The 20,120-nt window shown below is 46.3% G+C and overlaps 1 protein-coding gene across 1 annotated transcript; it reads right to left on the bottom strand.

The window, feature by feature from the left end:
- Positions 1–887: 887 nt before the first annotated feature.
- Positions 888–18,797, bottom strand: LOC128307218 (ATP-binding cassette sub-family C member 4-like). Its single transcript, XM_053044978.1, has 7 exons — positions 18,760–18,797; positions 15,868–16,334; positions 5,437–5,604; positions 3,293–5,353; positions 3,063–3,227; positions 1,701–2,981; positions 888–1,618 (listed from the first exon to the last, which is right to left on the bottom strand). Exons 2-7 carry the CDS (start codon positions 16,050–16,052, stop codon positions 1,348–1,350), a joined length of 4,131 nt encoding a protein of 1,376 aa, XP_052900938.1. The 5' UTR covers positions 16,053–16,334; positions 18,760–18,797; the 3' UTR covers positions 888–1,347.
- Between the last annotated feature and the right edge of the window lie 1,323 nt (positions 18,798–20,120).

A 20,120-nucleotide genomic window follows, 5' to 3' on the forward strand; every position in this document is an offset into this window, starting at 1 on the left:
TCACTTGCACCTTTGGACCACCGCCTAACCAGGCATGCGCTTTGCACAGCACATCCAGCTCGACCAGCACGCCGCGAAGCGAAAAAGCCGGCAAACGAACGAATTTAGCGCGCACATGTTCGCGTTGCGACACGATAAAGGTTTGTAGACCTTTCGCGTCATACTGCCAAGAGCGCAGTACGCGAAGAGCATGCCCTGGTTTGGTTTGGATCACACGTTGACGACCATGCAGGGTTAGTCCGTCTCAGTTTTATGTCATCAATAAACTTTTTATTGATTAAATTAAAACGCACAACGCTGCAAAATAAATTAACTTAACGAAGTTAACAAGTTAATAACTAACTAACAAGGTAACAAGTTAATTTACAAATTAACATAATTAAGGATTGTATAATCATTTCGTTCCATAAGCAACAATTAGAATAAAATCAAATTTGGAGTGTTCTAAACTATATTTCGAATAGGTCTTTTTTTTATAAAATATCAACTGCACAAAAAAAATATTTTTTTAAATCCCTTTAGGTTAGGCGACTAACCCTGCCGCCGTGCCCTTCGAATATGAAACGCACAGACAATAGGAAACAGCAAAGTGGAAAAGAGACAGCGAACCGCTGTATCATAAAAACAAACACCTCCATCCAGTGAGCGACCGTTGTGTTTGCGCGCCTGGTAAAAATACGGCACGGTTGTGCTGCGAACACGGAATCATCGCAATCAGCGAAATGGGACAAAATATTCGCTTCCGCAGCAGCGACGCTACTTGTAGACGTTACCGTTTTCATTGCTACCACTGGAAGCTGGTTAGCTCACGGTGGCGCACTTTCGTGTAGTTAAACATTTCTTAATAAAACATTTAAAAAATTACATCAAGTTTGAACGCACCTTCGATTTCGGATTTTTAACAACATAAACAATTAAACACACGCAATTTTCTTTTATGTCGCCCCTGTTATCACGCTACATTTGTTATACAGTAAAACAAAATATTTCTTTAAAACATTCCCTTTGTAACACTACAACTTTTGTTCGGCTTTTGTTACTTTCGTCTACTTAATTGCTAACCGCTTGGTAAAGGAAAGCAGTGGATACCGTTTGGGCCCTGTATGACATCAGCCTACGCAACACCTTGTCGTACTTAGAGCTTGCGCCATTTACAATATTCTTCCACGACACTATATCTACAAAAAAGGAAACTGGTAGTAAAACGGAAAGGACAGCAGTCGGGTGTGCCAGATCGCGTACAGGCACTACCCAACCTCCTCAGGGTAACTCGCACGAGATTCACGTTCCACGCTACTCTCATCTACATGTAAGGACACTTTTTTACTACTATTGCCACCTAAGTGTTCACTGAACGGGCGCTATTTGTTCGTGCTTAAGTCGCGCGATCTGCTGCAAACGTTCCGATTCGGCCGGTCCCGTCGCGAGCACCATATCGCGGAAGATGCTTATCGGAAGCTGTAGCAGCTCGTACGGTGTTCCCAATTCCACTGCCTGGCCCGCATCCATCACCAGCACACGGTCCGAGTCCATGATCGTGTTGAGCCGATGGGCGATTGTCAACACGGTACAGTCAGCAAACTTTTGCCGTATCGTGTCTTGGATCAAACGATCAGTGCTGAAACGGGGAACGTACAAATAAAAAAAAACAGTCACAATCCGAACATCGCCATCTGTTCGTAGGAGGGCAGTGAACTTACGTTGGATCAACATTGGCAGTAGCTTCATCCAGCACCAGGATACGATTGTTGCGCAAAATAGCACGCGCGAGACAAATCAGCTGCCGTTGGCCAACGCTAAAGTTGGAACCACCTGCTGCCACTGCCATCTGCAAACCTGCCGGCGTATTGGCGAGCTCTTTCAGCTCCACCTGCTCCAGTGCACCCCACAGCTCCGCGTCCGGATAATCTTCGAAGGGGTCCAGATTGCGGCGTAACGTGCCGGAAAACAGCACCGGATCTTGCGGAATAATGGATACCTTCGACCGGAGGCTCTCCAGTGTAATGTCAGCCGTATCGATACCGTCGAGCAGAATCTCTCCTTCGATCTGTGCCAACCGGAACAGTGCGCCAATTAGTGACGACTTGCCTGCACCGGTTCGGCCTACGATGCCGATCTTCTCCCGTGGTCGTATCTCGAACGACAAATCGCGCAATACCGCCGAGGCTCCCTCATAGTAGCGGTACGTGACGTTCTTGAAATCGATTCGACCCTCTTCCGGCCAGCTAGCATTAAGTGCTCGCGGCCGCTCTGGTTGCCTTTCGGGCGAAAGATCGCGATACTCGAGCAATCGCTCTACGGACATCATGAAGTTAGCCACCTCTGCGCTTTGCCGAATGCCCCACTGCATCATACCGGTAAGGGCCATCGCTTGAGTGATCGCCAACCCGACCCGATCGCCGAACGTGTCCTGTTCCAGCAGCAGAAAGCTGAACACGACGATAAACACGAATATCAGACAGAGCAAATCTAGGGCAAACCCGAACGCTGTGCTAGCGGTAATGAACATGTAGAACGATGCCGTGTGAATGTCCTGATGCGCATCGAACTCTCGGATCAGTTCTCCCTGCGCACCGAACGCGCGTATCGTTGGTAAACCGGCCAGTGAGGCAGATAGATGCGAGAAGACGGGCGATCTCGTGATACCCTCCAGCCGCTTGATGTTTTTCGATGTTTTCAGGTAGATACGACGCACGAACCAGAAGATGACACCGAGCACAGCGAGCGGTACCAGAAACAGTGGGTTTACGATCACGGTGACGACCAGTGTGCCGCACAGACTGAGGATGATCTGGGATGCGTCCAGCATCGCCTTCGGCAGCAACTCATCGACCGAGCCCATATCCTTGGAGAACCGGTTCAGGATGCGACCGGATGGGTTGGTGTCGTAGAAACGCATCGTCGTCGATACGCAACCCGCAAACATGGAGTCATGCAGATTTTGCGATGCACGCACCGACGTCTGATAGAAGCTAATTGATCTGTAAAGCAAGGACGCCGGACCACCGGTTAGTAGATGATAGGAGGAGATTCTACCTCATCTGGCTCTCTTGTATCCTCACCTGGTAATGGCAATGAGAAAGATACTTCCCACCAGTGCTCCATGGATGGCCATACAGGTCTCCGTGCTAAGTAACGGTCGCAGTTCTTCCGTAGATGCGTCCGTACCGTTCGCAATCGTATCTTGGTGTGCTGCTCGGAAAATGCGCTGTTCTTCCTGCGAGGTCCTAAAAGAAAGAAAACAAACGCTGTAAGTACACTGGACTCTCGTCGAGGCCAAAAGCACACCTACCAAAAGGCAACCCAGTAGTCTGCACCACTAGCGGCAAGTTGGGTCGCTAGGAAAAGCGCCAACAGTCCGCACATGACCAGTCCATTCGCGCCGCTGCCAAGGTAGCTCAGCAGTAGCGAACCTTGCACCTTCCCCCGTGACGTTCCTTCCATGTTGCTCTGGACCGGCGCATCAGCTGCCAGTTCACGCTCTTCTCGCTTCAGCTCATCATCGCTCAGTTCGGCATGGGCAGACGATCCACCCGAACGGGCCGATGCACGCGAATCCCGCCGGCTACGTTTATCACCCCCACCACCTACGGACCCGCCATCACCATCACCCCCCGTACCGTCGTGTTCACTGCCGTCGTCACCTTTACGTTCCACCAGCTCCACGAAATCAATACCGCTCTGAGCCAGATCGTGTGGCGTACCTTGAGCCTGCACCTGTCCCTCGTTTAGCACCACCACCCAATCGGCCTCCTTCAGGAAGTGTACCTGATGCGTGACGAGTATTCGCGTCGTCCGCAGTGTACCGAGCCGTCCCTGTGGACCAATGCACAGATCGAACAGATGTCGACCTACGTGTGCATCAACCGCACTGAGCGGATCATCCAGCAAAAATACGTCCGCTCGCCGGTACACGGCCCGAGCCAAGCTGATGCGAGCCTTCTGTCCTCCGGACAGTGCAGCACCACGTTCGCCGATCATCGTCCGATCACCGTCGGGAAGCTGCTCGAAGTCCGTAACGAGCGCACAAGCTCGGACCACCGAATCATAGCGCTCTTTCTCCATCGGCTGGCCAAAAAGGATGTTCTGCCGTACGGTACCGGAAAACACCCACGGCTCTTGGCTCACGTACGCAAATCGGCCCTGCGTTACGACGCAACCCGTTTCCAACGGGAGCTCACGCAAGATTGCCTGCAACAAGGAGGACTTGCCCGCACCCACCGGTCCAATCACGCCGATCAGGAGGCCCTTACGGAAGTCAATGTTAAGGTTCGACAGCGTCGTCGGCGGGACATCATCTGCCGCTTCTCCGCCCGCTACGGCCAACCCACCATTCGGTTGTTTTTCACCCTTTCGTGGAAAGTCCTCCTGCTTGCGGACAGCACCCCACCGCGCCGTCACACCCTTCATCGATACGGCAATCGTTGGTGGAAGCTGTGTTTCGGACTCGATCAGCCGCTGTTTCTCGGTCGCATCTCCATTCAGTCCAAACTCCGCCAGCAGTCGGCTTTTGCTGGCGGGCAGTGTTCTGTCCTCTTCACGTTCCTCGAACTCCAAAAAGCGTTGCAACCGTCGCATCGCTACCATCGCTTCCGCAATTTCCGCAATACCGCGAACAAACATGGCCGACATCGTGTTCGCCAGGATGCCAAAGTACGTCGCTATCACGAAAACCCTTGCCGCGGTCAACTCATCGCCTAGCAGTGCCATCGCCATCATCGTGCAGAATAGCGCCGTCCGCGTGGTGAACAGCAGAAACGTCATGTACAGACCGCGCACGTACGCACTCTTGCGCACAATCTTCAGCTCCATCTGGCGCGCGTGTCGGATCAGTTTGGCAAATGGTCGTTCCCAGGCGTACATCTTGATTACCTGAATGCCCGAGATGATTTCGTCCATCAGCCGGATACGCTCGTCCGTGCGTAAAGCCGTCTGCAGCCGGAAGCGTGACGTTAGCTTGCCCGTGTACGATTGGATCGGTGTTACGATGAAGATTACCACCATGCCGATCAGCCCGGCTACACCGATCTCGATGTACAGCAGTATCCCGATCACAATCGCCAACAGTGGGGCCGACCACATGGAATGCAAAAACACCGACACGATGTCGAAACGGTTCACATCGTTCGACAGCAGGTTGACCACCTTACCGGGAGCCGTGTCCCCGAGGGCGGTTCGCGATAGACGTAGTGCTTTGCGGTAGATGACACTACACACCGCTATCCGTACCTTCATGCCATTCTGGAAACTTCCCAGCACGTACTGATTGATCGTGATCACGCTCAGTGCATTCAGCAGCACGATCGCACCGGCATACAGGAAAGCACTTTCGCGCGTTACTTCCGAGTCCTTCCTGTGGAAGAGGGACAGCAATAGGAGACATAAAAATCAAACTGAAAATAGCAACTAATCATGGAGAAGATGAAAAACACCTACCGGAAGTAAAGTAGTAACCATCCGAGGAAGATGGGCTGTGCTAATCGGATAACAATGTCGTTGATGATGGTAATGAACCCGAGCACACCGTACTCTCGCCAAAAAGTTTTAAATATTGCCTTCACTAGCGATGGTCGACCCGGGCCGGCTTGTTGTTCGAACCATTTCCTGTAGAAAAAATGTAAGATAATTCAAGATTATTGTAACACAATTAAAAGAGAATTGCCAGCTATGATCAATATGATGAAAGAAATTAACCTTTATTTTTTAATAAATATTTATTTATTAATTTAAATTTAATTTGTTTGCCGCAAGGGTTTCACAAATTTGTCTTACACGCTTGTTGCTTTCTAACACCTTGGCGATTCCAGCCCCTACGTTGTGATATAACTTTTTTATTTTACAAAGTGATCGAGACGTCTGCTCATGTTCCAGTTTACAGCGAGAGTGTGTCCGCTTTCTTTATTTCAAATAATCCATGCAGAACTGTCACTTGCAGTGCTGCCATATCCAATACATTTTCCCAAGTAGCAAAAAATTCAAATGACAGACTGTCCGTTACAGTAAACAAGTTCCAACATAGCGGCCACCTAAATTTACAAAATTTATAAAGTAAATCTACTTCCTATAAGTTCTTAGGTCATTTTTTCAAAAGGCAATAAACTAAGCCTATTCGCTGGCCTTTTGTATAAACCGTTCTTGGTTTTAACATTAACAACCCGCACTACATCATCAGGGCCCGGAAACACCTCCGTAATACGACCCAACGGCCAATGATGTGGGGTCTTCCCATCTTCCTTTAACAAGACTATTTGCCCAATTTCTAGCTTTACTATAGGCCTTCCGCGTTGCTGTATATTGTGTAACTCGCTAATATATTCCCTACGCCAACGTACCCAATAATCTTGAACTATCTTGCGCAACTCCTCGTAACGTTTCAATCTGTTAATGGGCACATCACCAACATTAGGTTCTGGTAGAATGTTCATTGGAGCACCGATGAGAAAATGCCCTGGCGTTAACACATCAAGCTCCTCAGGATCATCGGACAATGGAGTCAATGGTCTACTGTTGAGTTGTGCCTCCACTTGCGCCAGCACCGTCGACATTTCCCCAAACGCCAACCGCCGCTCTCCGACGACCTTTAGCAAGACGCGTTTAGCCGCCTTAACCGCAGCCTCCCAAAGACCGCCAAAGTTTGGCGCATGAGGGGGAATAAAATGCCACTTAATTCCAACGCTGGTGGCATATCTGGAAATATCCTCCACTGCCGAATCATTGCCCAGCATCGCATATAGGTCAGCTATCACCTTACAGGCCCCTTGAAAGTTGAGACCATTGTCGGAATAGACTTCGCTCGGCAATCCTCGTCTTGACGCAAACCGACGAAACGCTGACAAAAACGCCTGTGTAGATAAGGACTCCACCAATTCAATGTGAACTGCTTTCACCGAAAAACACACAAAAATGCAGATGTATGCCTTTTCCGCAGCGGCTCTCCGATGTACTGGCTTCAAATAAATGGGTCCGCAGAAATCTACACCAACTATCGAGAACGCGCGAGCAGGCGTCACTCGAGCCACAGGCATCTGTCCGGGCGGTTGCTGAATTAATACTGGATTCATCCTGTAGCATTCCAGACAACTTCTGCAAACATTGTTGACCAAAGATCGACCTTGCACGGGCCAAAATTCTCTCCTGAGTGTGCTTAGTGTTGCACTTGGTCCGCCATGAAGCGTTAATCGGTGGTAATATTCCGCTACTAGTCGTGCAAATCGAGACTTCTTGGGTAGCGCTAGAGGGAATTTGATGCCGCCCTGTAGTGCGTTAGCGCGATTCAGGCGGCCACCAACTCGGAGAAAACCGTCACCGTCCAAAAAAGGACCCAATGCCTTCAACGGTGATCTAGATCGTATAGGTTGACCAGCAGATAGCTCCTTAATATCAGCCGCAAAATGTATTCTCTGCTCAATTCTAACGATGATTGTTTTAGCATCCATTATTTCTTTGAGCGTTAAAACGCTTCCTCTACGATGCTTGTACTTCCGCTGGCAAAACCGAATAAACCTCAGGCAATAAGCAGTGATCCGTAGAAGCCTATCATACGAAGAAAATCTATTGCACCAGTCGTTTACTTCGATATTTACAGCGGACACTAACGAAATTTTCCGCCGCTCCAACAACTCCTCATCCGGAGGTGGCATTACGCCACTAATCGGCCATTCTTCCTTTGCGCACTGTAGCCACGATGGACCATGGAACCACGCCTGCGACGCCAACAGCTCCCTAGGCAAGGCTCCCCTTGAAACAATGTCGGCAGGATTTTCGATTCCTTTCACGTGCATCCAGGAACAACCATGCGTCAAATCCTGTATCTCGGAGACTCTATTGGCAACGTACGTTGCCCAAGAATAGGATGGCGCTCGCAGCCAATGCAGGACGATTGTAGCATCCGTCCACATTAGGATTTCCACCTCTGTAAGCTTTAATGCGTCCCGTACCACTTTCTGCAACCTTGAAGCAAGCAGCGCACCGCAAAGCTCCAACCGAGCTAAACTTACTCTTTTGAGCGGCGCTGGACGAGACTTAGCTGCGCATAGTTCTACCATCACCTTCCCGCTGCTATCAATAGATCGCAAATATACACACGCACCGTAAGCAGCCTCGGACGCGTCCGAAAAACAATGCATCTGTATAGCAATGGGGTTAGGCACGACAGCTTTGCGAGAGAACCTTAATTCCTTTAATAGCTCCAGTTGCGACTGAAATGTATACCATCTCTCTTGCATATCAGTGGGTATGTCTTGATCCCAGTCGCTAGTTGACAACCACAGCATCTGCATGTTGATTTTTGCCCACGCCGTTACTGGAGCAACTAGACCCAATGGATCATATATGCGCGCTATTAATGAGTACACCTTTCGACGGGACCAACACCCATTGTTCATCGCACTGTTGGACTCGATATACAGATGATCTGAAGCAGGCAGCCACGCTATGCCCAAAGTTTTTATAGGCTCCTCGGAGTCTTCAAATATTCTTACCTTAGATGTTGCTCTTTCTTCTGCTGGCACGTTACGCAAGGCCTCCGGCTTGTTAGAGCTCCATTTCGTAAGATGCAAACCTCCTCTGGCTAACAGCATCGTCAGCTCAGCCTGTAACTTAATGGCTTCCTCCACACTGGTGGCACCACCGATGTAGTCATCCACATAGAAATCTTCCAACAGTGCTTGCTTTGCTAATGGAAACTTTGCACCTTCATCATTCGCCAACTGGTGTAGCACTCGGATGGACAGGAAGGAGGATGGTGCCAAACCAAACGTAACCCTTTGTAGCTCGTACACTTCTAACGGCTGATCGGATGACTCACGCCATAGGATGCGTTGAAAACGAGTGTGGTCAGGATGCACCTTGACTTGAAGGTACATCTGCTTAATGTCTGCCACTAACACCACGCTCTTCATGCGAAATTTCATTAACAACGCCAACAAGTTTTCTTGGATTACAGGTCCCGTCAGCAACAAATCATTGAGAGACTTACCGCTGTCGGTACTGGCTGAACCGTCGAATACGGGTCGAACTTTGGTACTGTTACTTGACCCTTTGATCACTGGATGATGCGGCAAGTAATAGTGTGCTTCGGCGCTATCTAATTTTTCTGTGGCTTTGCTTAAAAAACCTTTGCCGATGTAGTCTTTAATCACAGCCGTATATTCTTGTCGCAACCATTGATCCCGCTTGAAACGGCGTTCCAATTGAAAAAATCTCTTGCGTGCTGTTAACTCGGATTGTCCTAATTGATTTCGCAAATCAGACTTAAATGGGAGCTTGACAACATACCTGCCCCTCTCATCCCGATGATGGAATTGCACAAAGTGAGCTTCGCAATCCTTTTCTTCTTGAGTGCATTGCGGCGCCTCACGAACCTCTTCGCTAATCCAAAACCGTTCAATTAAGTCCTCTAATCGAGTGCACGAGCCACAAGTCGCAGTTTCACCATTATTTGCCACTACTGGAGTTTTGCCAATTGCCACCCAACCAAAAACGGTATTAATGAAGGTAGGAAGTGTAGGTATCTCAAGCCTGATGATTCCGCGATTGTCCGGTTTCAAAAATGACGCATATAGTTCAGAACCTAACAACAAATCTATTTCGTGATCACCATCAAAATCTGGATCCGCGAGCACCAAGGTTTTGGGTAGATTCTGCCTGTTCAATCGCGCACCTGTCACTGGTCTGTAACTAGATATTGCCGGCAATACGAGAAACTCCATTTGTGCTTGGAAACCATTGTTTCGCGAACTTACTCGTGTTGTCACCGACTTAGTAACATCTACCTTAGAGCGACCCACTCCGGTCAACGCTATTTTACTTTCGTGTTGAGGCAAATGAAGCCGTTCTGCAAGGCCCTTGGTCATCAGGTTCACCTGGGATCCACTGTCAATTAATGCTCTTGCAGGCAACCAATTATTTCCCCATGCACGCACATTCACTATAGCCGTCGACAATAATACAGATGTGCATCTTTTGTCCGATGACGCGTTCGCCACTGCATCTTGAATGCCACTGGCAGATGGAATCTCTTCACGAGACGAAGAGGGAATTTCTTCAGCATGAGTGTCACCATGTAAAAGAGCATGATGCTTTCGGTTACAAAAATTGCACCGCACTCGGGACCAGCATTTTGCCTGAAAATGCCCCTGCTTTAAACAGTTAGCACACAATTTCTTCACGTTCACTATTTCCCTGCGCCGTGGCACTGATAAACTTCGAAACGATTCACAATGCTCCACCATGTGGGAACCATCGCATTTTGCGCACTTTATTTCCGCAGCCACATTGGTCGCAACACGTCGTTCACTAATGAATTTGCCGCTCGCCGTTGGCCTATCCACAGTACATGCTTCCAATATGCGTGTTTGAGTGCGCAGAAAGTTTAACAAATCGTTCACCGTGTTCTTTTCATTCTCTTCCACGTGTTTTTCCCACTTTTGCTGGGTGTTATCGTCCAGCTTAGAAATGATTATTTGAATAATCAAACATCCCCACTGTTCTGTATTCTCACCTAGCTGTGTAAGAATTTTCAAATTCCTTTCAAAGCAGTCAATAAGTGCATGAACCCCTGCCGTACTCATGATTTTCATGCGTGGCCATTGTAGCATAGCATTCACGTGTCGTTTCTTCAAAAGATATTCATTTGAATAGCGCTTCTTCAAAGCCGTCCACGCTACGTTATAATTCGCACTACAAGCCTGCAAGGCATCCACCACCTTTAGTGCTTCACCTTTCAAAGAGCCTTTCAAGTAAAGCATTTTTTCTACCAACGAAAGGTTTTGGTTTTCATGAACACTGACAAGGAACATGTCATGAAAAGGGAGCCATTCGTCGAATTTACCCGAAAATTGTGGTAGCGTTAAACGCGGCAATCTAAGTCGATTGTTCTCTTCACTCGTTCGCTCCACCTTCACACTCGGGCGCTCACCTCCTGCATGCAGTTTTCCTAATAATTGTCCTTTCAAACACATGACTTTGTCTTCTATGCTTCCGTATATCTCTTCATTTTCGTCGCAGTTCTCCTGCGCCCTGATCAGCCGAGACACTTCCTGGAACTCCTTCCAACGCTCGTCCAATAGGCCTGCACGAGGTGTCAGTTCTGAGAATTCATTCTCTTTATACTGCGCCAAAAACGTGTCGATTCGTGTCAGCGACCGCACGATCCTATCGCGCTCGCGCTTTAGCACTTGAATGTTTGATACCACTTCCATGTTAATGTTATGCATCGCGTTTTCCATACTCGGAGCATCCGCAAAACCAGCAAAATCGTCTTCTTCACTGGTCGACATGCCTGACTCCAAACACTGTTCACGCACACGGCAAAATAAAGATTGATTTCACACGCCTTTGCGATTTTTACAAAAAGAAATCACCAGTCTATAACTTTTTCTTGACTCCAACCGCTGTTCACGTACACCGAAACAAAGATTGATTTCACACGCTTCCGCGATTTTTGCACAAAGAAATCACTAATAGTCTCAATATGTCCTTTTCACTTTGTCTACAATCGCCAAAACTAAGCACAAATATTCCACAATCCTGGTCACGGCACCAATGTTGCTTTCTAACACCTTGGCGATTCCAGCCCCTACGTTGTGATATAACTTTTTTATTTTACAAAGTGATCGAGACGTCTGCTCATGTTCCAGTTTACAGCGAGAGTGTGTCCGCTTTCTTTATTTCAAATAATCCATGCAGAACTGTCACTTGCAGTGCTGCCATATCCAATACATTTTCCCAAGTAGCAAAAAATTCAAATGACAGACTGTCCGTTACAGTAAACAAGTTCCAACAACGCTAAAGAAGCCTGGTGGAAAAGTAGGCCAGAAAAAAATGGGGACGTAGTCTAAGGTGCATCGAACCCAGCAACAAAACACAGCCTTCAGGCAAAGCGGCTCTCTAAGTTCTGAAGAGAGTCTAACAATCGGACCAAGGATTAGATTTGTAAGACTTGGCTAAGACATAGTCAATATGAACGTAAAAACGAGAGTGTCTCATCCAGCCACACTCCCAAGCCTTTTACGGAAGTTACTCGACTTACGACAGTGTCATGAAGGGTGTAGCTGTACGGAACCTTAACAGTTCTTCCAAACGAGATGACACAACATTTATTGGGACATAAAGGCCGTTGTAACGCCGTGAAACGAAAAACAGTTTTGTCGGGAAAATAGTATAATATTCTGAGTTTTATCAATTGGGATTAAGAATGCAGGGTTTCTCCATCCAACTCAAAACTGTCGCCCAAAAACCTCAACTACGTCGCGTAGAACGGTATAGGATGCACAAAGAGTAACATGGCAAGGAGCCGTGGGAGCATTTTTGAAAATTTACATGAAAATTTGTTTACATTTGTGTTACAACGCGGTTCTGGATCGAAATCGACGGAGTTGACATGTTCGGCGATAGTTGTGCATGGGGCTGAGAAACACTGATGAAATCTTACTGAATCTAAACTTTTAGCATTCTAAACCATTTTTTTTTTTAGAAGCACACATTCCAAAGCATTTCTGCACGCATAGATAGGATTGCGTAGTATTGAATTGACCCTTGGCCATCCTTGCAATCCGTCAATACGCATCAACATCATTAAGAGCTAGGTGGTGCAAGAGAGCAAAACGATACGTGACCACGAGGTCTACGAAACGAGCCATTACCGAGGAGGAGTGCACACCAGGAGGAATTGTAATTAGAGGTCTCGTCCAATCCGGTCAACCGTAAATAATTAGCCGTTTCATTCCACTGTATGCAATGAGATGGAAGAACTCATTGCAGGGTTACATTTATCATCCGTTTAATATGAATACGAGAAGAGAATCGGCGAAACATTTTCTATCATTCTTTTGTTTCGCCATGAAACATAATACTGTGAAATTCTAATTAACAATATTGTGCAATAGCATTAACGTACCGTGTTTCATCGTGCCCTTATCACACACTATGCGTAATGATGATAAGCAACAAAATCTGGCCAGTGACACGAAAATTATGACATCGCCGGTAGCCGGTTATGCCGGATTGCTACGTACCCCGGGGAAGTAAGAATGTGAAAAAGAGTAACGATCACCATCATCATCAGTATGGCAAACATTAGACTTCCATTTCGGGCACGTCACCGGACAGTAACGTGTGCCGCCGGTGGAAGGGCACAGGGAGAAGCGGCGTAACAATGATGCTGCAATTTTAAAACTCCACCAGCGAACCTGGGTACTGCTAGTGCACGTACGATCATGTGAAAAGAAACCGCAGAAACCGCGGCTTACCGCTTCGCCACGCAACGAAACGGTACGCATGGCAAACAGTCAATATTGAAGCGCCAAACAGTATTGTAACCAAAACCGTCAACCATCGTTGGGTGCTTTGCAGGTTGCACTGTGGTTAATGGCGAAGAAGACACAGCAAAGTAGAAAGTTAAATAATTTGTTTGTCCCGAGACAACACACCGATAAGGGAGGGAACCGACCAGTTCTAATGTTGGCCATTGATTGGGCAGAGATGTATTGCTCTGAGATATTTTAACGAGCCAAAAGCAAATAGCATAGAAGAAACCCCCTCAACACATTCAATGAACTACACAAATGCAACATTTATCTTTCGGAATGATCGAACATAAAAATTAGCAAATTAGTTTATTAAACAAATTTGAACTGCTAAAGCACCTACACAGTTCTTTCTGTAAGAAAAGCATAGTCCAGTTGAGATTTGAACTCAACCCGGCGACGTATTGATCCAACCTCCATTACGTATTCCACCAGTCTAGCCAGAGAATATAAGCCATTCGACACATACCGGAACCGAAACGGTAGAAACAAACTCATCAATACAATTTAAGAGCGGTATGTATTCACTAGCGGACTGCGGTCGCATATCAATTGCAGAATGGTTCCCTGTATGTGCGGGGCACTATTTGCTTTTCACTGCCCATCACATAAAGTGATACGCGTGACGCCGGTCAATTAGTTTTAATAAAGTTCAATTTGTATCATCATCCTCCGGTGCCGGCGCAAACAAGACCGCTGGTATGACCATCTCGGGCGTATCCGAACGTGTGCTTGTGTGTTTGTTCGAGAGCTCAAGTATCAAATATCTTTTTTTTTATTACGGACACACGTCAACAATTGGCAAAACCAGGCAGGGTGGGTGCCTTTCGTACGCAGATGGTATGCATCGATGCGTTATAAATACAGAGATGCTACATTAGAAGGTATTAGTGTTTTCTATTAAAGAATAATTTCATTCGCAAATTAACTAACAAGAAGTCGCTTTGACACCACTGTCTCTTAATTTAATGTTGATTTCCACCGACAACCCTCCAAACGAGGGTTGCTGTAATATAAGCTCATGCCAAAATTAGAAATACAGGCAGGCAAACACCACCAACGTTTGTTTCTTATTCAATCCATCCAACGTTCATTCTCGTTCTGCGAGTTGGTTCAAAACGATCGACGTAACAAGCTAACAACCCACAGAGTGTGCTTTGGGTTTCAAGGACCCTCGCAGTACGCAGTCATCATCATCATCAACATCATCACCCATCGACCGATCTTCACGTGCCTGCAATCGCAATGAAATATGCTGACTCACGGCTAACGTTAATGTGTCGTCGGAATACAGCCTGTTACCACCGCATTCCCCATTTCGGATCACTGCCATGTGTGATGCTTCAACCGATTGAACTGAGTGCGATCGAACAACACGATTGTACAGTAACGCGATCCGGACAAGCTCATCAAATGGCCATTCCGCGACATTGTCCAGATTTTCCATGTTTCGTTGCCTCTGGCTGTTGAAGCAGGAACCCTGTTCTGTTGCAAACAATGGAAAACATTGTATCGGAGACCAACTTTTCATGCATTTAGGACAACACTTTGGAGGATTCTAAAAGGGCATTAAAGATTGAATCAACTTTGATATAATACAATCCACTAATCCCTGTTGTTTTTCGAAGACATTAATCTTTCCGGCTATATTTTTAATTTGTAGCTGTATTGCTCTCCAGGGTAGCTCTCCAGGGTTTTTAGTACCGCGACCCACTTTGGTTCAACATATATTTATCGCGGCCCACACACGTACAGGTTACGAGCAAGGACTGCCTACAAAAAATGCCAAAAGATTGATGAACTAGCAATTAGCTTACGATCATTTGCTCAGTAGAAAAACAATTTGTGTCTCTGTAAATAAAATCCACCCAACAAACTCGCTTGGCATGGCGTTTAAAGTGATAGTGATCGTTTTAACGATCAAACAATTTCTTCCGTCCGACCACTTTTACTTGTGCCACAATAGCTTGGAGACAACTGCTGTATTGTACTACAGTTGAAAGGTTTGTTTACTAAATTGCACAGTGAGCATGATTAACCAATCCGACAGATGATTAATGAAATTAAGAGATAGGAAATGTCTATGGCAGTGGCGTGCCTTAACGTTCGATATCATACTCCAAAAGTCGTGGCGCCTAAAATGTCTTGCTAGAGCCGCTTACATCGGCTTGGTATCGGTGCTTGGCTGACTACAGGAGTTCTTTAAATTGCTTATGATGGCCGAGGCCACATGATGGTCTGCCAAACCATTATTCACAACTTTTATGATGACTTATTAACACCATCAAGCACCATTCAGCAAAATGTAGACCAATAACGCCTTCCCAACCGGAATTACTAATAACTATTACCCGCTGATCGGAGATGAGAAGTTTCCTCACACTGTTGTCTCTAGCAGAAGACATTACCAAAGTCTACTGCTGCTGACTTTAGGCGTTTAGCTTAAGATCTTTAAACTCAAACAGTAGGCAGCTAGTACTAAAAGCATCCCAGGGAAAAATTGGTTCTAAATATCCTGAATGATTTCCCATTTCAAAAGAATTGACAGTCTCTAACTTACTTTTCTAACCGATCTCCAAGCACATCGGAACGATCCACATCCAGCGGGCGGAAGAGATCCTGAAGCTCCAACACCTTGCTGTACCCTTTTCGGAACAAATCGATCGTCCACCAGAAGGTCAGCGTCGAAACGATGTTGGCGTTTTGTCGCGGATTCGGTGGCAGCTTGCGCGTTATTGCTTCCATTGTTGGCACTTGTTTGTTCCCACACACACACACACGCACACTTGTCTTTTCACGATTTCTTTCCAAGCGTTAACGATCGTTCCAGCGTGTCAAACGTTTGCAATGTGCTCATAGCCCGTATATCTAACACTCTGCTACAATCACGTGGCATACACGGTAACATAAAAATTGCACACTGCCGATCGTGAATTCTTACACAAATTGGCACTAAGAACACACACACAGCCACACTTAACTTCTGCAATCAGTGAAGATCGTTGGATAGCGATTCTGGTCGGTGGGCTGGAAGCGTGATCAAAATGGATTAGATTTCAAAAATCGGTCACGCGACTATACGGCGCCCGTGATAAAATGATAACGGTATCAACGAAATTACCGAAACAACGCACCCCGAACAATCACGCATCGCACCATCTTCGACATTAACTGGATTGCAAGCCTTACGGAAGGTGTGTTGCATTTAACTCACGTCAAGCCTTCGTTCATTACTTTTCCTAAGCCCAGATACCTTATCGGAGAGGAGGTTCTTAGCTGCATGTAAATAAAGTAACGCAACGCATGGTTCGTTCTGTGTGTCGAAGAGTTAGTTGTGGTATATAATTTACTGTTCTTTTCCGGTTAGGTGTTAGGCTTACATTAGACGCACTGTTTGAAGGCATTTAAAACGTCGTTAGTTTAAAGAAATGATGCGGATCTTGGTTGAACGTCACCCTTAACCATCTCTTGTACAGTCTATTTTTTGTTGCTCTGTCTTGTTCAAGTTACTACACGTGACTTTATCTTTCCGAAAGATACTTCGCTGCACTAGAGATAAAACCCCGGACGTTTATGGATGTTTAAATACTTTGCCCGTTAAGTTTACCGTCCGAAGCGATAAACATGTTCTCTTATGCTTGCCAACGACGCAGGGAAAAGGTAAAAACTTTCGCACTGAGTAGTGAAGATGCAAGAAAGATAGCGACGAACAGGAAACAGATCAAATTTTGACGGATCGATTACGCAGCGGTTCTCGATCGACGTAACCGTGCGTGACCTTGAATGGATCCGTATGGTTTTGTGCTTCAACCAAACCGTTCCAGGCATCTCATCAGTTGAAGGGGTTTGCCCACACTGATAAGGCAATCAACAACATACAAAAAAAAACCACGGAACATGGACCCATTTTACATGATTGCTTTTTTCTTTGCTGCACTGTCTCTTTCTGTTCCAAATTCTACTGAAGTTGTACCATCGTTCACGACCAGGCATGCAATCACTATCGGCGCTATCATTATGTCAACAAGCAGCTACACGGCACTGCACACACTTATGACGCAAATATTTGATCGTTCCCGTGGCAGCTTCTTCGATCAACCAGCATGACGAGGCATACTGCTGCGTTACGTCGTGCATCGGTAGGTTGTAATTTATCCTCCCACCGCCCAGCGTCCGACTTCTAACCGAATGCAGTCCCATAAACGCATCATGTGCATTCTACTTCCCGTGTCCGGTAACTGCAAGTAATGGTTCACCAGTTAATGAAAGCCGCAACAACACGGTCTTATCACTCGCGTACTCCAGCCGTCAGTGGCCTTCTTTTTGCTGTGCTTGCGTTGTAGTGATCAGTAGTGGATGTACACATGGGTGTATGTTCGATTTGTTCTAATTGTATGGAATTGTGTGGGAAATTTGATACCAAGCTTATTACGCGATAAGCAGCAATCACAGCATCTCCCTTTTGATAATCGACGCTCGTGATATGTTTGAGACTCGCTTGTATTTATGCTCGATTTGACGGCATCGTGCATATTGGTTTCCGATAAGGAGAATGTGTCCTCCCGGTGCATCGAAAAACTATCTTCCACAAAAACACTGCTTGAATAGTTGGGACGAGATTAGATAGCCTGTGTTCGCCACACAACGCGACACTTTGCGCTGCTTCCTACAGCTCTTTTTGGCGATCGAAGATGCTAACGATGCCGATCAGCTTTAAAAATAGCCCAAAATGGGAACCATTTACATCCATCCACTGTTGAAAGTCACCCCGTCATCCATCAGGCTGATTAATAACAATGCAAATAACAAAAAAATGGCACGCACACATTGCCACACAAGTCGCAATCTTTTGCCTATCCCGTTACGTTACGACGTTCCGACGATCCAATCTTGGCCGGCTGTGCAAATACGTATGTAAACAAACAATGTTATCTGTCAAAATTCCGGCTGCGCTTGCCGTGTACGCATTTGCTTGGTGATATTGTTCTTTCCAACTACACACACAAACACATCAGCACGCACGTAAACAAACACTGACACACAAATGCTGACATATTGCCAGCAGGCAGCCAATGCACTGCAGAAACGAGTCTTTAATTCACACAGCACAAACACCTGTGGCTTGCCCAGCAGTCCCGTCAATGGCACAAAGGACAACAAAGGGCGGTTTTAGTTTCGTAATATGGTTTTTTTTGTTGCTACTGTCAAAAAATTCGCTTGCGCACAACACACGTTCCTATACGACCCGTACGCACACGGTCGCATACACACACAGCCGCGGGATGGTGCGTAATTGGAAACCGGGGTGCAGATAATTAGAATAGTGTCTCATTGCAGAACTGAGCACAAACACGCAATGAAGCAAACTTTGGCTTGTATTTGGGTGTGGTGGGCGAGTGGAGGGGTGGGAAAATACGACACTACACAACAAATCACATCACACCAGGCGTACCGCGGTGCACGCGCTCCGTGAAACTGCAGTTGAAAGCGCCGGTAAAACTGTGTGACCACCGCTCCGTGTCTTGGGAGAAAACCGAATGAACAGCCAGGCATGACACACGAGTCGACGAAGCCACGGGCACGGAAACTTCGCGCGATGCTCGCGAGATTTCACGGCTTGCAGGGCTGCGCAACCCTCGTTGCGTACGGAAAGCACATTCGTTTATATTTTCTAAACTAAAATATGAACAATTTTCAGCAATATTTCCTTGCTTCCTAGAAGAGAACCCCGTAATTTTCCAGGCTTTGTTGTCATTCTATTATACACATCGAATCATTTGACATCGTTAACAGTTCATTTGCAACGGTGACTGCGAAAACTTCAGTACCAGAACGTTAAGCAGCTTCTTTTAGGATATGCCTTGAGGATAAGATAATGCTAGTCTCCGCGGAAAGGGTTTGAAAGTCCATTTTGTTCAGGTACTTTTTAATTATTAGCATTAGCATTTAGCATTATAGATGCTAGATTAGCTAATCTGACGAATTAGCAGGTTCTCAGATAAAAAATACCCTTTTCAAAGGTTAAGTAGAACATTTCGGTGGTGCTGAAAGTCCTGACCAGTATGGCCACCCTGTATCCCTTTGTATTCTTAATAAATGTAAGAAATGTAATGAAAGAAAGGAATGTAAGAAAAGAATGTACATGTTATCAAATCGAAGAAATAACACAGCAAAACTCCATGCTTGGTAGCCATGGCAATTGATGGGCTAAAGGCCTAATCTAATGACCACAAAGAAATCTCGATAAGATAATTAATTATTTCCGTACCTTTAATTCCCTTAATTCTCGTCAATTAAATTGCTTGCATTCCTTATTTAACACTAATATTAAGGTAAAGTCAATTAATCAAAGTTAAGCATTAATTTTAATCTCATCTCTCCGCGTGTTGCTCAACCCTGGCATCGGTGCGTGAGCAAGATCGATAGGAACACTAGGTCCACGATGTACCCTCCATTGGTTAAAATATAAACATACACTGAACAATCCATTATTGGCTGCAATATTTACTCCAAACAACAATCACTGAATTGGCTGTTCAAAATAAGGCAGCTCATTCACAGGTACAGCGCACACATGGGCTGTTCAAACATTGCGCTACACACGCCTGGCGCGCATTCCGTTGCTATGTTACCATTCAAGAACACGCGCGCCCATTCATTCGCTAGTGTGCGTGTGTGGGTTGTAGCGAGTTCGCGATTCTCGACTGCCGGTTTGTGGCCGTCCGACCCACTAGAATAACCGAACGATTCGGTAGTCATCGCGGAATCTTCTACCAGCGCGGATCGGGTTATACCTCCGTCGAAACGTTATCA

Source organism: Anopheles moucheti, chromosome 2 (assembly GCF_943734755.1).
Source record: "Anopheles moucheti chromosome 2, idAnoMoucSN_F20_07, whole genome shotgun sequence".
In the NCBI taxonomy this organism is placed as follows: Eukaryota; Metazoa; Arthropoda; class Insecta; order Diptera; family Culicidae; genus Anopheles; species Anopheles moucheti.